The sequence below is a fragment of the Carcharhinus amblyrhynchos genome, unplaced genomic scaffold, assembly GCF_965287045.1.
Source record: "Carcharhinus amblyrhynchos unplaced genomic scaffold, sCarAmb.v2.hapA scaffold_39, whole genome shotgun sequence".
NCBI classification, from domain to species: domain Eukaryota; kingdom Metazoa; phylum Chordata; class Chondrichthyes; order Carcharhiniformes; family Carcharhinidae; genus Carcharhinus; species Carcharhinus amblyrhynchos.
Genome location: NW_027649780.1, coordinates 4,239,994 through 4,258,066, shown reverse-complemented (window position 1 = coordinate 4,258,066; position 18,073 = coordinate 4,239,994). Strand labels below are relative to the sequence as shown.

Genomic DNA, 18,073 nt, shown 5'->3' with positions numbered 1-18,073 from the left:
CTGCTTTACCATTTTAATTCAGGTTGCTGTAACTATCTCTTTTACTCACAGTACTTTGCCTACTTCACCCTTGAACTCTCAATACTTTAGTCTCTGTTCTCTTACGTTTCAGTCTTCCTATGACATTGTCTCTGTCCCAATTACCTGGTTATCTGGACTGCATCTGGCTCTTCGGGAAATCTGCATCTTCGCAGCTCCCTCATTCTGTCCGGTCTTTCTTCTGGCAGAGTTAAGCGACGTTCACTCCCTGGTCCTGTCTACAACTGCAGTGTATCCAGCTAAAACAAAATTCAAAATAGCCTTTCTACCTTAAGAGGCCCCCAGTTCCTAAAGAATGGTCACATGCTTTTGCCAGTCATTTACTCTTCGTGCTGTAACACCCTCTAAGCACAACAGAAGCATAGTTGGAACAGAGCTAAACCCACACACGTGCAAATACCTTTGTCCAGCATGAATCCAACAATACGTTTACCCTCCCAGGCATAGAAACATCAAATCAAAACCCGTTAAAATGATACCTTATTTCTAGATTTTACCAATAAAACATAATTGCTCAAAGCTAGCTGTAGTGTGGGTAAATGCGCAGTTCTGGTCACCACATTATAGGAAGGACTGGAGTGGGTGCAGAGGAGATTCACCAGGATGCTGCCTGGGAGTTATTAAGAGGGTTTGGATAGACCTGGGTTGTTTTTGTTGGGATGTGGATATGCCGGCGTTGGACTGGGGTAAACACAGTAAAAAGTCTGACAACACCAGGTTTAAGTCCAACCAGTTGGACTTAATAATCGGTTGGACTTAAACCTGGTGTTGTCAGACTTTTTAACTTGTTTTTGTTGGAGCAGAGAAGACTGAGGGACAACCTGATTGAGGTGCACAAGATTATGAGGGGCATGGACAGGGTGGATAGGGGGCGGCTGTTCCCCTTAGTTGAAGGGTCAGTTGCGAGGGGACACAAGTTAAAAGAGAGAGGTTTAAGGGGGGGGGATTTGAGGAAAACCTTTTATACTCAAGAGGGTGATGGCGGTCTGGAATGCACTGCCTGGGAGGGTGGTGGAGACGGGATGCCTCATCTCCTTTAAAAAGTACCTGGGTGAGTACTTGGCATGCCATAACATTCAAGGCTCTGGGCCAAGTGCTGGCAAAGGGGATCAGGTGGCCACGTTAGGGCCTTTCATGTATCGGTGCAAACTCAATGGGCCAAAGGGCCTCTTCTGTGCTATAGTAATCCGTGATTGTTTTCCCAATGACACCAAGATTGTGAAAATTGTGATTTGGCCTCAGACAGTTCCCAACGAGGGGGATGGACTCGACAGTTAGGGAACAGAATTTGTATTGGTGATGGAAGACAATGCTTTCATCCTCCCAACTTTTAATTGGAGGAAAGTTCTGCTCTTCAGGTGGTACGCTGGCACAGTGGTTAGCACTGTGGGCTCACAGCACCTGGGACCTGGGTTCAATTCCAGCTTTGAGTGACTGTCTGTGTGGAGCCTGCAAGTTTTCCCCGGGACTCCACGGGTTTCTTCCAGGTGCTCCAGTTTCCTCCCATACTCCAAAGACTTGTGGGTTAGTTTCACTGGCCTTTAATTGTCCCTTAGTGTCCCAAAGTAAGGGAAATTAATGGGGTAAATACGTGGAGTTACAGGGGTAGGACCTGGGTAAGATGCTTTGTTGGAGTCAGTGCAGGCTTGGTGAGCCAAATGGCCTCATACAATCACAGGATGTTACAGTGCAGGAGGCCATTCTGTAACCCCATGTGTTTACCCAGTGAATCCCCCTGACATCCCCTTAAAACTAAGGAGCAATTTAATATGGCCAATCAACCTAACCCGCACATCTTTGGAGTGTGGTAGGAAACTGGAGCACCCGGAGGAAATCCACGCAGACACAGGGAGAACGTGCAGACTCCACACGTACAGTGACCCAAGCCAGGAATCGAACCTGGGTCCCTGGCGCTGTGAGGCAGCAATGCTAGCCACGGTGCCACCCTACTGCACTCTAGGGATTGTATGATTCCAGTACTGGATGTCAGATAATCAGTTTGAGAATTTACTAACAGTGGAGGAATGGAGAGGGATGGAGGTGAGGTAGGGCTGGCCATTGTCAGTGTACATGTGAAAACTAACACAGTGCTTTCGGATGACTGTCTAACCACACTCTTTGTGTCATCTTGTCAGGAAAACAAAGGTGGTGGCGTCACGTATGTCAGAAATAGGAGGGGCAAAGGATACAGCCTTGGGGGACATCAAGTTCAAGGAATCTGGAGAGGAAAGAGAGGTTGGAGATCAATAGTTGGTTACAAAGACAGTGGCATTAAGGTTTTTGGTTCAGGGTATGGGATGATGGCAACTGAACCAAATGAGAGAGAGAGAGAGAACCTTCAACATGGGTGGGGGATCAGGATGTTGAATTCGATGATCAACCATGATCCAAATGAGTGTCAGAGCAGGCTCAAAGGGCCAAATGGCCTACTCCCGCTTCTAGTTTTTACGTTAATATCAGCAAACATGGAAAAGTTGAATGCTCAGCAGTTTAGTGAGAAGATGGACAAAAGACCGGTCTCGGAGAAAGATGAGCGATGAGGGAATAGATCAGTGACAGTTTAATCCTGTGGGTAGTGTAAAGGCGGGAAGCAGCAGAGACAGCTGGTCGGATTGTCTCAATCTTAGTGACCACAAGAAACTCTATTGTCTCCTCACAGTTGTTGTTGGAGGTGCGGATGGAGGTGAGAGAGAGCCCTTCAAAAGGAGGCTGTAACAGGTAGAGTTGATGAGTGGGGAGCCAATGGATGTTGTTTACTTGGACTTTCAGAAGACTATCAACGAGGTCCCACATAAGAGATTAGCGTGTAAAATTAAAGCCGTGGGATTGGGGGTAGTCCGTTGAGACGGAGAGAAAAACTGGATGGCGGACAGCGAACAGAGTGGGAATAAAATTGGTCTTTTTCCAAAGATCCAGGCAGGGACGAGTGGGGTGCTGTAGGAATCAGTACTAGCATTCCAGCTATTCACAATGTATGTTCATGATATAGATGAGGGAATTAAATGTAATTCCTCCAAATTTGTAAGTAATACAAAGCTGGGCAGAAGGGTGAGCTGTGAGGAGGATTGCAGATACTTCAGTGTTATTTGGACAAGTTGAGTGAGTGGGAAAATGCACGGCAAATGCAGTATAATGTGGATAAATGTGAGGTTATCTACTTTGGTAGTAATAATAGGAAGGTAGACTAACTGAATGGCCATAGACTGAGAGAGGGGAATGTACAACGAGACTTGGATGTCCTTGTATACCAGTTGCTGAAAGTAAGCGTGCAGGTGCAGCAGGTAGTGAAGGCAAATGGTATGTTGGTTTTCAAAGGAAGAGGATTTGAGTACAGGAGTAGGGATGTCTTGCTGCAGTCATACAAGGCCTTGGTGAGACCACACCTGGAATATTGTATGAAGTTTTGGTCTCCTTATCTGAAGAAAGGCATTCTTGCCATGGAAGGAGTGCAGCGAAAGTTTACCAGGTTGATTGCTGGGATGGCTACAAATTAAGAGAGCAATGTCCTTGTACACCAGTCACTGAAGGTAAGCACGCAGGTGCAGCAGGTTGTAAAGAAGGTAAATGGTATGTTGGCCAGTGAGAGAATTTGAGTACAGGAGCAGGGATATCCTGCTACAAGGCCTTGGTGAGGCCACACCTGGAATATCTTGTGCAGTTTTGGTCCCCTCACCTGAGGATGTTACGGAGTGAGTGCAAAATTATGAGGGTGGAGGTGAATTAGCCCCTTAGTGTCCAAAAATGTATAGGTTAGGGGGATTAGCTATGGTAGATGTGCAGGGTTACAGGGATAGGGTGGGTAAGTGGGCCTGGATAGGGATGTTCCTTCAGAGAGTTAGTGATGAGTGGGGGTTTTCTTCTGCATTGGAGAGATACGGAGTACAGCAAAGGTTTACCAGGCTGATTTCTTTCTCAGAATAACTTTAGGGATGGCAGGACTGATGTGGGAGGAGAAATTGAGTTAGTTAGGGTTACATTTGTTGGAGGTTATAAGAATGGGGGCGGGAGTGGATGGCATGATCTCATATAAACCTCTAAATTTGTAACAGGACTAGACAGGCTAGATGCAGGAAGGATGTTACTGACGGCGAGGGAATCCAGAACTGAGGATACAGAGTACGCCATTTAAGACTGAGATGTGGAGAATTTCCTTTTCACCCAGAGAGCGGTGAGCCTGTGGAATTAGTTACCACACAAAGCAATTGAGACCACATCATTGTATATTTTCATGAATGAGTTAGATTTAATGCTTTGGGCTAAAGGGATTAAAGGATATGGGGTGTGGCAGGGGGAGAGAAAGGAGAATAAGGCGCAGCAGATAATAAAGAAAGCAAATAGAATGTCGACATTTATAGCTAAAGGAATAGATTATAAAGGTAAGGAAGTATTGTTGCGACTATAGAAGGCATTGGTAAGACTGCACCTGGAGTATTGTGCACAGTTTTGGTCTCCTTATTTGAGGAAAGATGTAGTGGCATTGGAGGCAGTTCAGAGGAGGTTCACTAGATTGATTCCAGATGTGAGGGGTTTGTCATACGAAGACAGATTGAACGGTTTAGGCCTATACCCTCTGGAATTTAGAAGAATGAGGGGAGATCAAATTGAGGTATGCAACACGATAAAAGGTATGGATAAAGTAGACATGAAGCGGATGCTTCCTCCTATGAGGCATTCTAGGAGGAGGGGTCATAGTCTGAGGATAAGGGATAGCAAATTTAAAGTAGAGTCGAGGAGAAACGACTTCTCCCAAAGGGTTGTGAAATCTGCGGAATTCACTACCCCAAAGTGCAGTGGATGCTGGGTCAGTGAGTAAATTTAAGGAGGAGTTAGACAGATTGTTTAATTGGTAATGGGTTGAAGGGCTACGGGGAGAAGGCAGGAAAATGGGGATGAGGAGCATATCAGCCACGATCGAATGGCGGAGCAGATTTGATGGGCTGAATGGCCTAATTCTGCTCCCATTTCTTATGAACTTATAAAAGAGGGAACAGGTTGCAGAGCTGGATGAGTAGCCATGATCATAATGAATGGCGGAGGAGGCTCGAAGGGCCAAATGGCCTCTTCCTGCTCCTATTTTCTGTGTTTCGAAAAGGAACTAACTCATTTGAGAGATACTGAAAAGGTATAACACATTGTGTGGAACACAGGGTAATTTATTTGAATTTTATCCAGAATATTAACCATCAGTGGGCACAGAAAGAGCCAAAGGAAGAGGTCTTGGTAATGGACGTGGTCAACAGTAAAATCCACTCATTGTAATTATTTGTGAACTCGCTGGTGACTGACCAAGCTGGACGACCGCATGAATCTCTTCCCACACACCGAGCAGGGAAACGGCCTCTCCTCACTGTGAATCCGCCGGTGCTTCTGCAGGGTGGACGACTGAGTGAATCTCTTCCCGCACACCGAGCAGATGAACGGTCTCTCCCCGGTGTGAACTCGCTGGTGCGCGGTGAGTTGGGACGATTTCCTGAAGCCAGAGCCACAGTGGGAGCACCGGAACGGTCTCTCGTCAGAGTGGACGCGTTGGTGCGACTTCAGCTCCCCGGAACTTTTGTAGCACTTCCCGCAGTCCGGACATTTAAAGGGTCTCTCCCCGGTGTGGACGCGCTGGTGGCGCATCAGCTCCCCGGAACTTTTAAAGCACTTTCCGCAGTCCGGGCATTTGAAAGGCCTCTTGTCGGTGTGGACCCGCTGGTGTCTCAGCAGGTTGGCCGACTGAGTGAATCCCTTCCCGCACTCGGAGCAGAGGAAGGGTTTCTCCCCGGTGTGAATGCGCTGGTGCACAGTGAGTTCACACGACTGCCTGAACCCAGACCCACAGTGGGAGCACTTGAACGGCCTCTCGTCGGTGTGGATACGCTGGTGGGAGGTCAGGTCCTCGTAACTTTTGTAGCACTTCTCACAGTCGGGGCATTTAAAAGGTTTCTTGTCGATGTGAGTCTGCCGGTGTCTCATCAGGTTGGACGAGCAAATGAACCCTTTCCCGCACTCGGAGCAGGTGAACGGCCTCTCCCCAGTGTGGACGCGCTGGTGTATCAGCAGGGTGGAGGACTGAGCGAACCCCTTCCCACACTTGGGGCAGATGAAGGGTCTCTCCCCGGTGTGAACTCGCCGGTGTGTCAGCAGGTCAGATGAATTGATGAATCCCTTGCCGCAGTCAGTGCAGGTGAAGGGCCTCTCCTCGGCGTGAACGCGCTGGTGTTTTAGCAGGTTGTTTGACTTTGTGAAGCCCTTCCCGCACTTGGGACAGATGAACGGCCTCTCCCCGGTGTGAGCCTGCTGATGCGCCAGCAGGTCCGACGAACTGTTGAGGCCCTTCCCGCACTCGGAGCAGATGAAGGTGGTCGCCTCCCCTTGCTGGTGTGTCAGCAGGTCCGGCGGATTAATGAATCCCTTCCCGCCCTCGGAGCAAGCAAACAGCCTCTCCTCAGCATGAAGAACCTGCTGATGGATCTCCAGCTCCGACGGGTAATCGAATCCGTTCCCACAGATCCCACATTCCCATGGCTTCTCCCCCGAGTGAAAGATGCTGCTCGCTTCCATGTTCAAAGGACGATGATGGTCAGGTTCTGGTGAATTCACAGCCTCTTTCAGTTCCTGATATGATCTTTCGTTTGGTTTCCCCATTGCAAGTCCTCTCTTTCTAACAGCCTGTGAAGCTGATTTAAAACAGGACAAACGGGAGTGAGAGCAAACCCACAGAAATGCAAAGGCGGTTTGTGAAACTGAGCTGAACGAATCTGATAATTTGTGGGGCCAACACTCAGAAAAAGTGACGAGGAAAACCGCTGGATTGTCATTAAAAATCCAACTAGTTCAGGGAGGGGAACGTGAAGTCTGGGTCTACACCAGACTCTTAACTCTATGGGATGATGAGAGAGGCGGGAGAGGCTGACGGTAAAACAGGAGAGATTTTATATGTCTGCAATTCATCCTTAATAGGCGGCAAGGTGGCAACTGGTTAGCACTGATGCCTCACAGCGCCAGGGACTCGGGTTCGATTCCGGCCTCACTGTCTGTGTGGAGTTTGCACGTTCTCCCCGTGCCTGAGTGAGTTTCCTCCGGGTGCTCTGGTTTCCTGCACAGTCCAAAGATGTGGGGGTTAGGTGGATTGGCTGTGTTAAATTGCACCTTAGTGTCCAAAGATGTGTAGGTAAGTGGGATTAGCGGGGTAAATGCGTGGGGTTGCGAGGATAGGGTGTGGGTGGGACGCTCCATCGGAGAGTCTGTGCAGACTCGATGGGCCAAGTGGCCTGCTTCTGCACTGTTGGGATTCTATGATTATTACAATGATTTCTAACTGCTAACAAAATCTCCCAAACCCACAACCTGCACTGCCAAGAAGGACCAGGACAGCAAGCTATATGTGAACACCATCATCTCCTTCATGGGGAGGCAGTGGCACAGTGGTATTACCAGTGAACTAGTAATCCAGAGACCCAGGGCTGTGGTCTGTGGGTTCGAATCCCGCCACAGCAGATGGTGAAATTGAATCGAATAAAAATCTGGAATTAAAAGTCTGATGATGACCATGAATAGATTGTCGTAGGGTAAAAAAAATCTGGTTCACTAATGTCCTTTAGGGAAGGAAATCTGCTGTTCTTATCTGGTCTGGCCTACATGTGACTCCAGAGCCACAGCAATGTGGTTGACTCTTAACCACCTCTTCAGGGCAATTAGGAATGGGCAATAAAAGCTGGCCCAAACAGTGGCAATGAATAAAAAACAAGGTACCCCTCTAAACCACACAGTCCTGAATCCAGGACAGAAACTTCCTCCATTTTAATATTGTGAAGATTGAATTTTTAGTCCACCACCTCCATCCTTCTCCCTGGGAACTGTCGGAGGCTGTTCAATGTCACATTTAACCCCGAGCTGAGCGTACAACCACATATCCAAGTTATCACTAAGGCCACCTGTTGAGTCTGCCCTTGTCTCAGCTCATCCACTACTGAAGCCTTCACCCATTCCTCTGTTACCATTCGTCCAAAGACGAGCGGGTTAGGTTAATTGGCAGTGCTAAGTTGTCCCTAAGTGTCAGGGGGATAGCAGGGTATATAAGTGGGGTTATGAGGATAGGTCCTGGGATGGGATTGTGGTGGGTACAGACTTGATGGACCAAATGGCCTCTTTCTGCACTGTGGGGATTCTAAGATGACAGACATAACTACCCCAACAGAATCCCAGCGTGGCCTCAGATTCAGCCTCCCAGACTGGAAGTCACAAATGACGATCGCCAGTGTGTTTACTCACACTCGGTCTTGTTCACCTCTTTGTCCTCTGAGGGTTTAAGAAGCACCAACTTCATATTATTTAGTTTCAGATCGCTTTGGGCCACTCCCCATCTCGGCAATCTCCTTCTGCCTCACAAGTCTGTGCTCATCTAGGAGGCGATGGCACAGCGGTATTGTCACTAGACTAGTAATCCAGAGATCAGGGGACCCGGGTTTGAATCCTACGTTGGCAGATGGTAGAATTTGTATTCAGTAAAAATCTGGAATTAGAAGCTTAATGACGGCCACGAAGCCGCCGTCCTAAAAACTCATCTTCTTCACGGAAAGGGAAATCTGCCATCCTTACCATGTAAGAACATAAGAACATAAGAACATAAGAAATAGGAGCAGGAGTAGGCCATCCGGCCCTTCGAGCCTGCCCCGCCATTCAATAAGATCATGGCTGATCTGTCGTGGCTCAGTTCCACTTTCCCGCCCTCTCCCCATAACCCTTAATCCCCTCTCTTATCAAAAACCCATCAACCCGCTTCTTAAAAATATTTAGCGAGGCAGCCTCCACCACTTCAACGGGCAGAGAATTCCAGAGATTCACCACCCTTTGAGTGAAGAAGTTCCTCCTCAACTCCGTTCTGAACCGCCCCCCCTTTATCTTGAGGCTGTGCCCCCTAGTCCTACTGTCTTTTTTGAGCGGGAAGAGTCTTTCCACCTCTATCCTATCCATCCCATTCATCATGTCTAGCCTACATGTGAGTCCAGACTCACAGCAATGTGAATGACTCTTAAAAAGTAGGGATGGGCAATAAATGCAGTGATTGCCCGTGTCTCATGAATGAAGATAAAAGAATTCTGACCTCCTGAGTGTTTCTGATTTTAACTGTTTCCCAACCTTCAGATTCCAGGGCCATAGTCATGGAATCATCAAATCCCTACACTGCAGAAGGAGGCCATTCAGGCCACCCAGTCTGCACCGACCACAGTCCCACCCAGGCCTTATTCCTGTAACTCCACAATATTTACCCTGCTAGTACCGCTGACACTAAGGGGCAATTTAGCATGGCCAATCCACCTAACTTGCACATCTTTGGAGTGTGGGAAGAAACCGGAGCACCCGGAGGAAACCCACGCAGACATGGGTGGGGGGGGGGGGGGAGGCGAACTTGCAGAATCCACACAAACAGTGACCCAAGAAGCTGGGGAATCGAACCCGGATCCCTGGCAGCACGAGGCAGCAGTGCTAACTACTGCGCCACCGTGCCGTCCAGCTGTAAAATTTCCTATCTAAAACTCTGTGCCTCGCAACCTCACTTTCCTACTTTGAGTTCCTTCTACCTATGTAATCAAACTTCTGGGCATCTGCCCTGTTGTTTTCCTGCTGTGTTTCAGTGTCAAATGTTACTTGGTTTCCGCGAAATGCTTCAGAACACGCTAGTGAGTAAAGGGCTTTCTCAATACGAATTGTTATTAGGGATTTGGACATATGTCACTGTTCCTTTATCATCACTGGATGAATAACTTCTAACTTCTTACCTAACAAAGTTGTGGCAGCATCTTCATCACATGGACAGCAGCAACTCAAGAAGGTCAAACATCATCTTCTCCACAGGTAACTGGGGATAAGGAATATTTGCTGCTGGTCTTTCAAGTGGTGCCAAATCTCAAGAATAATTTTTTTTAAAAAATAGCGTGTAAAGTTTATTTATTGGTCACAAGTAGGCTTACATTAACAGTGCAGTTAAGTTACTGTGAAACTCCCCTAGTCACCACACTCTGGCGGCGCCTGTTCAAGTCAACGCACCTAACAAGTGTGAGGTTATCCACTTTGGCAGAAATAATAGTAGGAGGCATTATTATTTAAAAGGCGAAAAGCTGCAGCGTGCTACGGTGCAGAGGGACCTGGGGGTCCTTGTGCACAAGTCGCAAAAACCCAGCCTGCAGGTGCAGCAGGTGATCAAGAAGGCGAATGAAATGTTGGCCTTTATAGCGAGGGGGATAGACTATAAAAGCAGGGAGGTCTTGCTGCAACTGTACAGGGTACTGGTGAGGCCACAGTTGGAGTACTGTGTGCAGTTTTGGTCGCCCCACTTGCAGAAGGATATATTGGCTTTGGAGGGAGTGCAGAGGAGGTTCACTAGGCTGATACCGGAGATGAGGGGGTTGGCCTATGAAGAGAGACTAAATAGACTGGGTCTGTACTTGTTGGAGTTTAGAAGGATGAGAGGGGATCTTATAGAGACGTATAAGATAATGGAGGGGACGGATAGGGTAGAGGTAGAGAGATTCTTCCCGCTTAGAAAGGATAGCAGGACTAGAAGACACAGCCTCAAGATAAGGGGGGGAGCAGTTTAGATCAGAGTTGAGGAGGAACTTCTTCACTCAAAGGGTGGTGAATCTCTGGAATTCTCTGCCCGTTGAAGTGGTGGAGGCTACCTCGCTAAATATATTTAAGTCACAGGTAGATAGGTTTTTGATAGACAAGGGAATTAAGGGTTATGGGGAGAGAGCAGGAAAGTGGAACTAATCCACTACAGATCAGCCATGATCTTATTGAATGACGGGGCAGGCTCGAAGAGCTAGGTGGCCTACTCCTGCTCCTATTTCTTATGTTCTTTAACATGTAAAACAGATTAAAAGTATTTAAAAACATACTTATTGCATGCAATAAGAAAGCAGGAAAAAAAGGCAAATGGAGTGTTAGCCTTTACTGCAAAAGGACTGCACGGTGGCACAGTGGTTAGCGCCAGGGACCCGGGTTTGATTCCCAGCTCGGGTCACTGTCTTTGTGGAGTCTGCACATTCTCCCTGTCTTCGGGTGTTCCGGTTTCCTTCCACAGTCCAAAGATGCGTGGGTTAGGTGGATTGGCCATGGTAAATTGCCACTTAGTGAAAGAGGGACTAGCAGGATAGGTACGTAGGCTACAGGGATAGGGGCTGGCTGGGATTGTGGTCAGTGCAGATTCGATGGGCCGAATGGTCTCCTTCTGCACGTAGGGACACGAATTTAAAAAAAGTCAAGCTCCCTTTGACAATTTCACATTGGGAATTGCTCAAGCTCACTGAGTTCCGAAGTGCTCGGGGTTAAACCCTGCAGCTACACGGCCACCTCCATTCCAGTTCAAACCAAAATGACAAAGGTTTTAAAAAGGGGTCTAGATAAACACCAGAAGAGGAAAAAAAATCACACAATTGCTGGGCTACAAGGGGGCTCTGTCTGAGGCCAGAACTCTCCATTCACCTGACGAAGGGGCTAACCCGAAAGCTTGCGAGTATATTATCAAATAAATAGGTTGGACTAAAACCTGGTGTTGTCAGACTTTTTACTGTGTTTACGCCAGTCCAACGCCGGCATACCCACATCATGACTACAAGGGGAGGGCCAGGGAGTGGGACAGACTGATTTGTTCTTGCACAGATGGGATGAAAAGCCTCCACTTTTCCTCTTGTCATGCTATGATTCAATTTAAAAAAAAATGTTTGGAAGGCCGTGGATATCTATGATGTACATATGATGCATGGTGGCAGAGCCGTACAGTAGCACAGCGGTTAGCATCGCTGCCTCACGGTACCAGGGATCCAGGTTCGATTCCCGGCCTGGGTCACTGTCTGTGTGGAGGTTGCACGTTATCCCCCGGGTGCTCCGGTTTCCTCCCACAGTCCAAATATGTGCTGGTTAGGTGAACTGAGCCGTGCTAAATTCTCTCTCAGTGTAACGACTAGGGGATTTTCCACAATAACCTCATTGCAGTGTTAATATAAGCCTACTTGTGACTAATAAATAAACTTTATTCGCTCTTACCTGGTCTGTGTTTGTGTTTCCAGATTCTGTGAGCACGTCTGTGAATAATGCCTGCAACAAAATAACAGCAAGATACTGCAGCTGCTGGAAATCTGAAATAATATGAGAAAGTGGTCAAAACACTCAGCAGTTCAGTCAGTATCGTATAATCCCTACAGCGCAGAAGGAGGACATTCAACCCATCAACCCTACACGTTTATCGTAGCTAGTCCCCCTGACACTAAGGGACAACTTAGACTGGCCAATCCCCTAACCTGCACATCTTTGGACACTAAGGAACCATTTTGCAATGGTCAATCCACCTAACCTACACATCCTTGCACTGCGAGAGGAAACCCACACAGACACGGGGAGAATGCGCAAACGCCACACAGTGACCCAACCAGGAGTCGAACCCAAATTCCTGGCGCTGTGAGGCAGCAGTGCTAAGCACTGTGCTACCGTGCTGCCCCAGTATCTTTTTCCAATATCTCTGGAGAAAGAAACAGAGTAAAAATGGTGCACAGCCTGATGGTTAATGTAAGCTCAGGAACAGAAGGGGAATGGACTGTCGTGCACGAAAAAGAATTCCTGACTATAAAGGATACTGTGGGAAGCTAAAGCGATTACTTCAGTAGTGCCACTGTCAAGGGATGGGTAGCAGTGGAAGCCTCACTGACATACTGGCAGGGAAAGTAACAGTAAAATACAAAATACAGCCAAAATATACCCATTAGTAAGATGATAGCGGACAAGTCATAGAGTCATGGAGGTTTGCAGCATGGAAACAGACCTTTCGGTCCAACTTGTCTATGGCGCCCAGTTTTTAACCACTAAGCTAGACCCAATTGCCTACTTTTGGCCCCTATCCCTCTATACCCATCTTACCCATGTAACTATCTAAACGCTTTTTAAAAGACAAAATTGTACCCACCTCTACTACTACCTCTGGCAGCTTCTTCCAGACACTCACCACCCTCTGAGTGAAAATACTGCCCCTCTACACCCTTTGTATCTCTCCTCTCGCACCTTAAACCTATGCCGTCTAGTTTTAGATTCCTCCACCATTGGGAAAAGATATTGACTATCTAGCTGATCTATACCCCTCATTATTTTACAGACCTCTATAAGATCACCCCTCAGCCTCCTACACTCCAGAGATAGAAGTTCCGGTCTATCCAGTCTCTCCTTACAATTCAAATCATCAAATCCTGGTGGCATCTCGGAGGTAATCCAGGAGGGTAGAGGTGAAACAGAGCAATGGATGGGCATTGATTCAACTCCCTAGTAAAGGAACCACACCAGCTGCCAGCCGTGGAATCGTAGATAACAGAGCATTTAAAGTTTATTTATTAGTGTGGATTTTGGAACCCAGTCGAGTCGAGCAATTTCCAACCTGAAATTGTCAAAGGGAGCCAATTTTTTTTTATATTATTCTCACGAGTAGACTTACACTAACACTGCAATGAAGTTAATGTGAAGATCTTCTAGTCGCCACACTCCGGCGCCTGTTCAGGTTACACTGAGAGAGAATTTAGCATGACCAATGTACCTAACCAGCACATCTTTCAGATTGTGGCAGGAAGCCGGAGCACCCAGAGAAAAACCCAAGCAGACAAGGGGAGAACGTACAGACACCACACAGTGACCCACACCGGGAATCGAATCTGGGTCCCAGGCTTGGTGAGGCAGCAGTACTCATCACTACGCCACCCAGCTTTTCAATATATATAAGTTTGCGGATAACACAAAGCTTAGAACACTAGAGCACAGGAACAGACCCTTTGACCTATGATGTTATGCCGAACATGACGCTAAATTAAACTAATCCCTTCTGCCTGCTCTTGGTCCACAATCCCTCTTGCATATTCATATGCTTATCTAAAAGCCCCTTAAACTCCCTATCGTATCTGCCTCAACCACTGCCCCAGGCAGCGCATTACAGACACCTACCACTCTGTAAAAAACTTGCCCCTCACATCTCCTTTGAACTCTCCCCTCTCTCACCTTAAGTGCGTGTCCCTTAGTATTAGACATTAAAGCTCTGGGAAAAAGATTCTGATTGTCAATGCTATCTATGTCTCTCGTAATTTGAAAGAGATGTATCAGGTCCCCCTCAGCCTCTGGCGCTCCAGAAAAAACAACTCTAGTTTGTCCAGCCTCTCCTTACAGCCGACGTCTTCTAATCCAGACAGTATCCTGGTAAACCTCTTCCACACTGTCTCCAAAGCCTCCACGTCCTTCCTGTAATGTGGCAACCAAAATTGAACACAATATCTTACGCACTAGGTAGGAATTTGTGTTGTGAGGAAGATGCAAAGCAGCTTCAGGAAGCGTGGTGGAGGACATGCCATGTCTACATCAATGGGCTCGAAGTGGATATGGTCGAGAGCTTCAAGTTTTTAGGCGTCCAGATCACCAACAACCCATCCTGGCCCCCCACGGTGACACTATAGTTAAGAAAGCCCACCATCGCCTCTACTTTCTCAAAAGACTAAGGAAATTTGGCCTGTCTGCTATGACTCTCACCAACTTTTACAGATGCACCATAAAAAGTGTTATTTCTGGATGTATCACAGCTTGGTATGGCTCCTGCTCTGCCCAAGACTGCAAGAAACTACAAAGGATCGTGAATGAAGCCCAATCCATCATGCAAACCAGCCTCCCATTAATTGACTGCATCTACACTTCTTGCTGCCTCAGAAAAGCATAATTAAGGACCTCACTAGGGTCAATGCTCAGTATATTTAAAGTAGAGATTGACTAAGATTTCTACTTTTGGCTCAGATCAAGCCCAATATGGGGGTGCAATACCTCATCTTGTCAGCTTGGATCTTGTTTGTCTCCCTTATTGGGATCTTGAATTGGATTTTAATTTGGTTTGTGGAGTAAGGAAGGATTTGGGTTTGCCTGGTCCATTCATGGAATCATAGAAACGCTGCAGTGCAGAAAGAAGCCATTTGGCCCATTGAGTCTGCACCGACCACAATTCCACCCAGGCCCTACCCCCATATCCCTACATATTTTGCCCACTAATCTCTCTAACCTAAGCATCTCAGGACACTAAGGGACAACTTTAGCATGGCCAATCAACCTAACCCGCTTTGGACTGTGGGAGGAAACCGGAGCACCCGGAAGAAACCCACGCAGACGTGAGGAGAATGTGCAAACTCCACACAGACAGTGACCCAAACCAGGAATCGAACCTAGGTCCATGGAACTGTGAAGCAGCAGTGCTAACCACTGTGCTACTGTGCCGCCCATGCAACTCTGTGCATTGGCTTTGTAACTTTAAGAATGAAATGAAAATTCGTTCACTTTATTGGACGACATGGTGGCATAATGGTTAGCTGCCTCACAACACCAAAGATGCAGGTTCGATTTCTGTCTTGGGTCACTGTTTGTGTGGAATCTGCACGTTCTCCCCATATCTGTGTGTGCGTCCTCCAGTTTCTTCCCACAGTCCAAAATTCTCCCTCAGTGTAACCCGAATAGGCATCGGAGTGTGGCGACTTGGGGATTTTCACAGTAACTTCACTGCAGTGTTAATGTAAGCCTACGTGTGACACTGATAAATAAACTTTAAAATTAAAATACGAGTGATACGAAGGGATATGGGTTAGTGTGGAAAATCCCGACAGTGCAGAAGAGGCCATTCGGCCCATCAGGTCTGCACCAACTCTCTGAAAGGGCATCTTAGCTGGGCCATCTCGTCTGCCTATTCCCACAACCCCACACGCTTATCACAGCCAATCCACCTACCCTGCACATCTTTGGACACTAAGGGACAAGTTAGCATGACCAATCCACCTAACCTGCACATCTTTGGACACTAAGGGACAATTTATCATGGCCAATCCACCTACCCTGCACATCTTTGGATACTAAGGATCAATTTAGCACAGCCAGTCCACCTAACCTACACATATTTTGGACTGAAGTTGAAATGGGTGATCTGCTATGTCCATACTGAATGGTGGGACAGACTCGATGGGCTGAATGGCCAACTCCTGCTCCTTTGTTCCCAACATTCTCCCCGCCTGCTGACAGCAAGCCGTGACGGCGCATGCGAGATGCCGCGGGGGGCAGTGGACAATTACGCATGCGCGCGGCTCTCGGACCCGTGGACAACGGCGCACGACCGCGCATGCGCACTGCCCCATGAAGATGCCAGCCATTCACCGGGGCCTTTCACCGGCAAAGGTCCCCACGATAGCGCTCCGTCGGTGTGAATGCGGTACCTGCGGCTTCTTGTTTACGGCTTTCGAGGTCTCCACTGGGTGGGTGGGTGTGTGTGTGTGTGTGGAGTCTCCCTTCCCACCCACTGCCCCTAACTGTGCCCTCCGCTCATCCGCCTGAAGACAAAACAAGCGTCTGTGTCTGGACGTGAGCCGCACTGCGCATGCTCTACATTATAATGACCGTTCAGTGATTGACGGCAGTTCCGGACCAATAGGAAGAAGGGGTGGGGCTGGAGGACCAGCGGCTGGTTCTCCAACCAATCAGAATGAATGAGGGGCGGGGCTGGAGGACTGGGCGATTCTGTTCCTCCAACTAATCGGAGTGAATGAGGGGCGGGGCTGAGCCCGGGTCTCCCTCATTGGCTGAAACTCTGCATCATTGTGAAAGCTGCTTTGTGTCAAACTCCAGGAGGAAAAACTGGACCTTTCTGTTTGTGGCTTTAAACAAAGTAATTAATGTCAAGCTTATTTATTCCTGTCTCAAGCAGTCTTACATTAACACTGCAATGAAGTTACTGTGAAAATCCCCTAGTCACCACACTCCGACACCTGTTCGGGTTACACTGTGGGAGAATTTAGCACGGCCAATGCACCCTAACCAGCATGTCTTTCAGATTGTGGGAGGAAACCGGAGCACCCGGAGGAAACCCATGTAGACATAGGGAGAACGTACAAACGTTCTCACAAATGTGGGAATCGAGCCCGGGCACTGTGAGGCAGCTGACCATTGTGCGACTGTCATGCTCGGATGGACACCTGTGGGTGTGCAGCAAACAGCTCAACATTTGTCACTGAAATGTGGGAGCATGACAGTGGCACAGTGGTCAGCACTGCTGCCTCACAGCGCCAAGGACAAGGGTGTGATTGCCGGGTTGGGTCACTGTCTGCGCAGAGTTTGCACTTCTCCCCGTGGCTGCATGGGTTTCCTCTGGGTGCTCCAGTTTCCTCCCACAGTCTGAAAGACGTGCTGGTTAGTTGCATTGACCCGAACAGGCACCAGAGTGTAGCAGTGTTAATGTAACCTTACTTATGACTAATAAATAAATAAAATAATAATAGGTGCTGTCGGTCATCAGCAGTAGCAGAATTGTACTCAAACACAACCTGCAACCTTATGGCCTGACCTATCTCCCATGCTACCATTTACAGCAATCCATGGGATCATCTCTGGTTCAATGAAGAGTGCAAGAGGGATAGCCAGGAACAACAGCTGGCATACGTAAAAAAAAAGAGGTATCAACCGAGTGAAGCTACAACACAGGACTATTGGCAAATGGTAAGTTGGCCTTCATCGAGAGAGGTTTTGAGTACAGGAGCAGGGATGTGTTGTTGCACTTATACAGGGCCTTGGTGAGGCCATACCTAGAGTATTGTGTGCAGTTTTGGTCTCCTTTTCTGAGGAAGGATGTTCTTGCTCTTGAGTGGAGGGGAATGAATGATCATTAGGGAGTGCAGAGAAGGTTTACCAGACTGATTCATGGAATAGCTGGACTGACGTATGAGAAGAAATTGAGTTGGTTGGGATTGTATTTGCTGGAGTTCAGAAAAATGAGGAGGAAATCTCATAGAAACCTACAAAATTCTAACAGCACTAGATAGGATAGATGGAGGGAGGATGTCCCCGATGGTGGGAGACTCCAAAAACAGAGGTCACAGTCTACGGATTCAGGGTAGACCATTTAGGACGGAGATAAGGAGACATTTCTTCACCAAAAGTGTGGTGAGCCTGTGGAATTCATTACTAAAGGAAGTAGTTGATGCCAAAACATTGAATGTTTTCAAGA

The 18,073-nt window shown here is 47.7% G+C and overlaps 1 protein-coding gene across 4 annotated transcripts; it reads right to left on the bottom strand.

The window, feature by feature from the left end:
- Positions 1-1,595: 1,595 nt before the first annotated feature.
- On the bottom strand, positions 1,596-16,450 carry LOC145363637 (uncharacterized). Of its 4 annotated transcripts, XM_080218827.1 has the most exons (4): positions 16,290-16,450; positions 12,070-12,120; positions 9,804-9,883; positions 1,596-6,701 (listed from the first exon to the last, which is right to left on the bottom strand). In XM_080218827.1, exon 4 carries the CDS (start codon positions 6,667-6,669, stop codon positions 5,299-5,301), a length of 1,371 nt encoding a protein of 456 aa, XP_080074953.1. In that variant the 5' UTR covers positions 6,670-6,701; positions 9,804-9,883; positions 12,070-12,120; positions 16,290-16,450; the 3' UTR covers positions 1,596-5,298. The 4 variants fall into 4 exon arrangements, with proteins under 4 accessions (XP_080074953.1, XP_080074957.1, XP_080074956.1 ...); XM_080218831.1 differs by lacking the exon at positions 9,804-9,883 and having other exon boundaries at positions 16,290-16,391; XM_080218830.1 differs by lacking the exon at positions 16,290-16,450 and having other exon boundaries at positions 9,804-9,930; positions 12,070-12,229.
- Between the last annotated feature and the right edge of the window lie 1,623 nt (positions 16,451-18,073).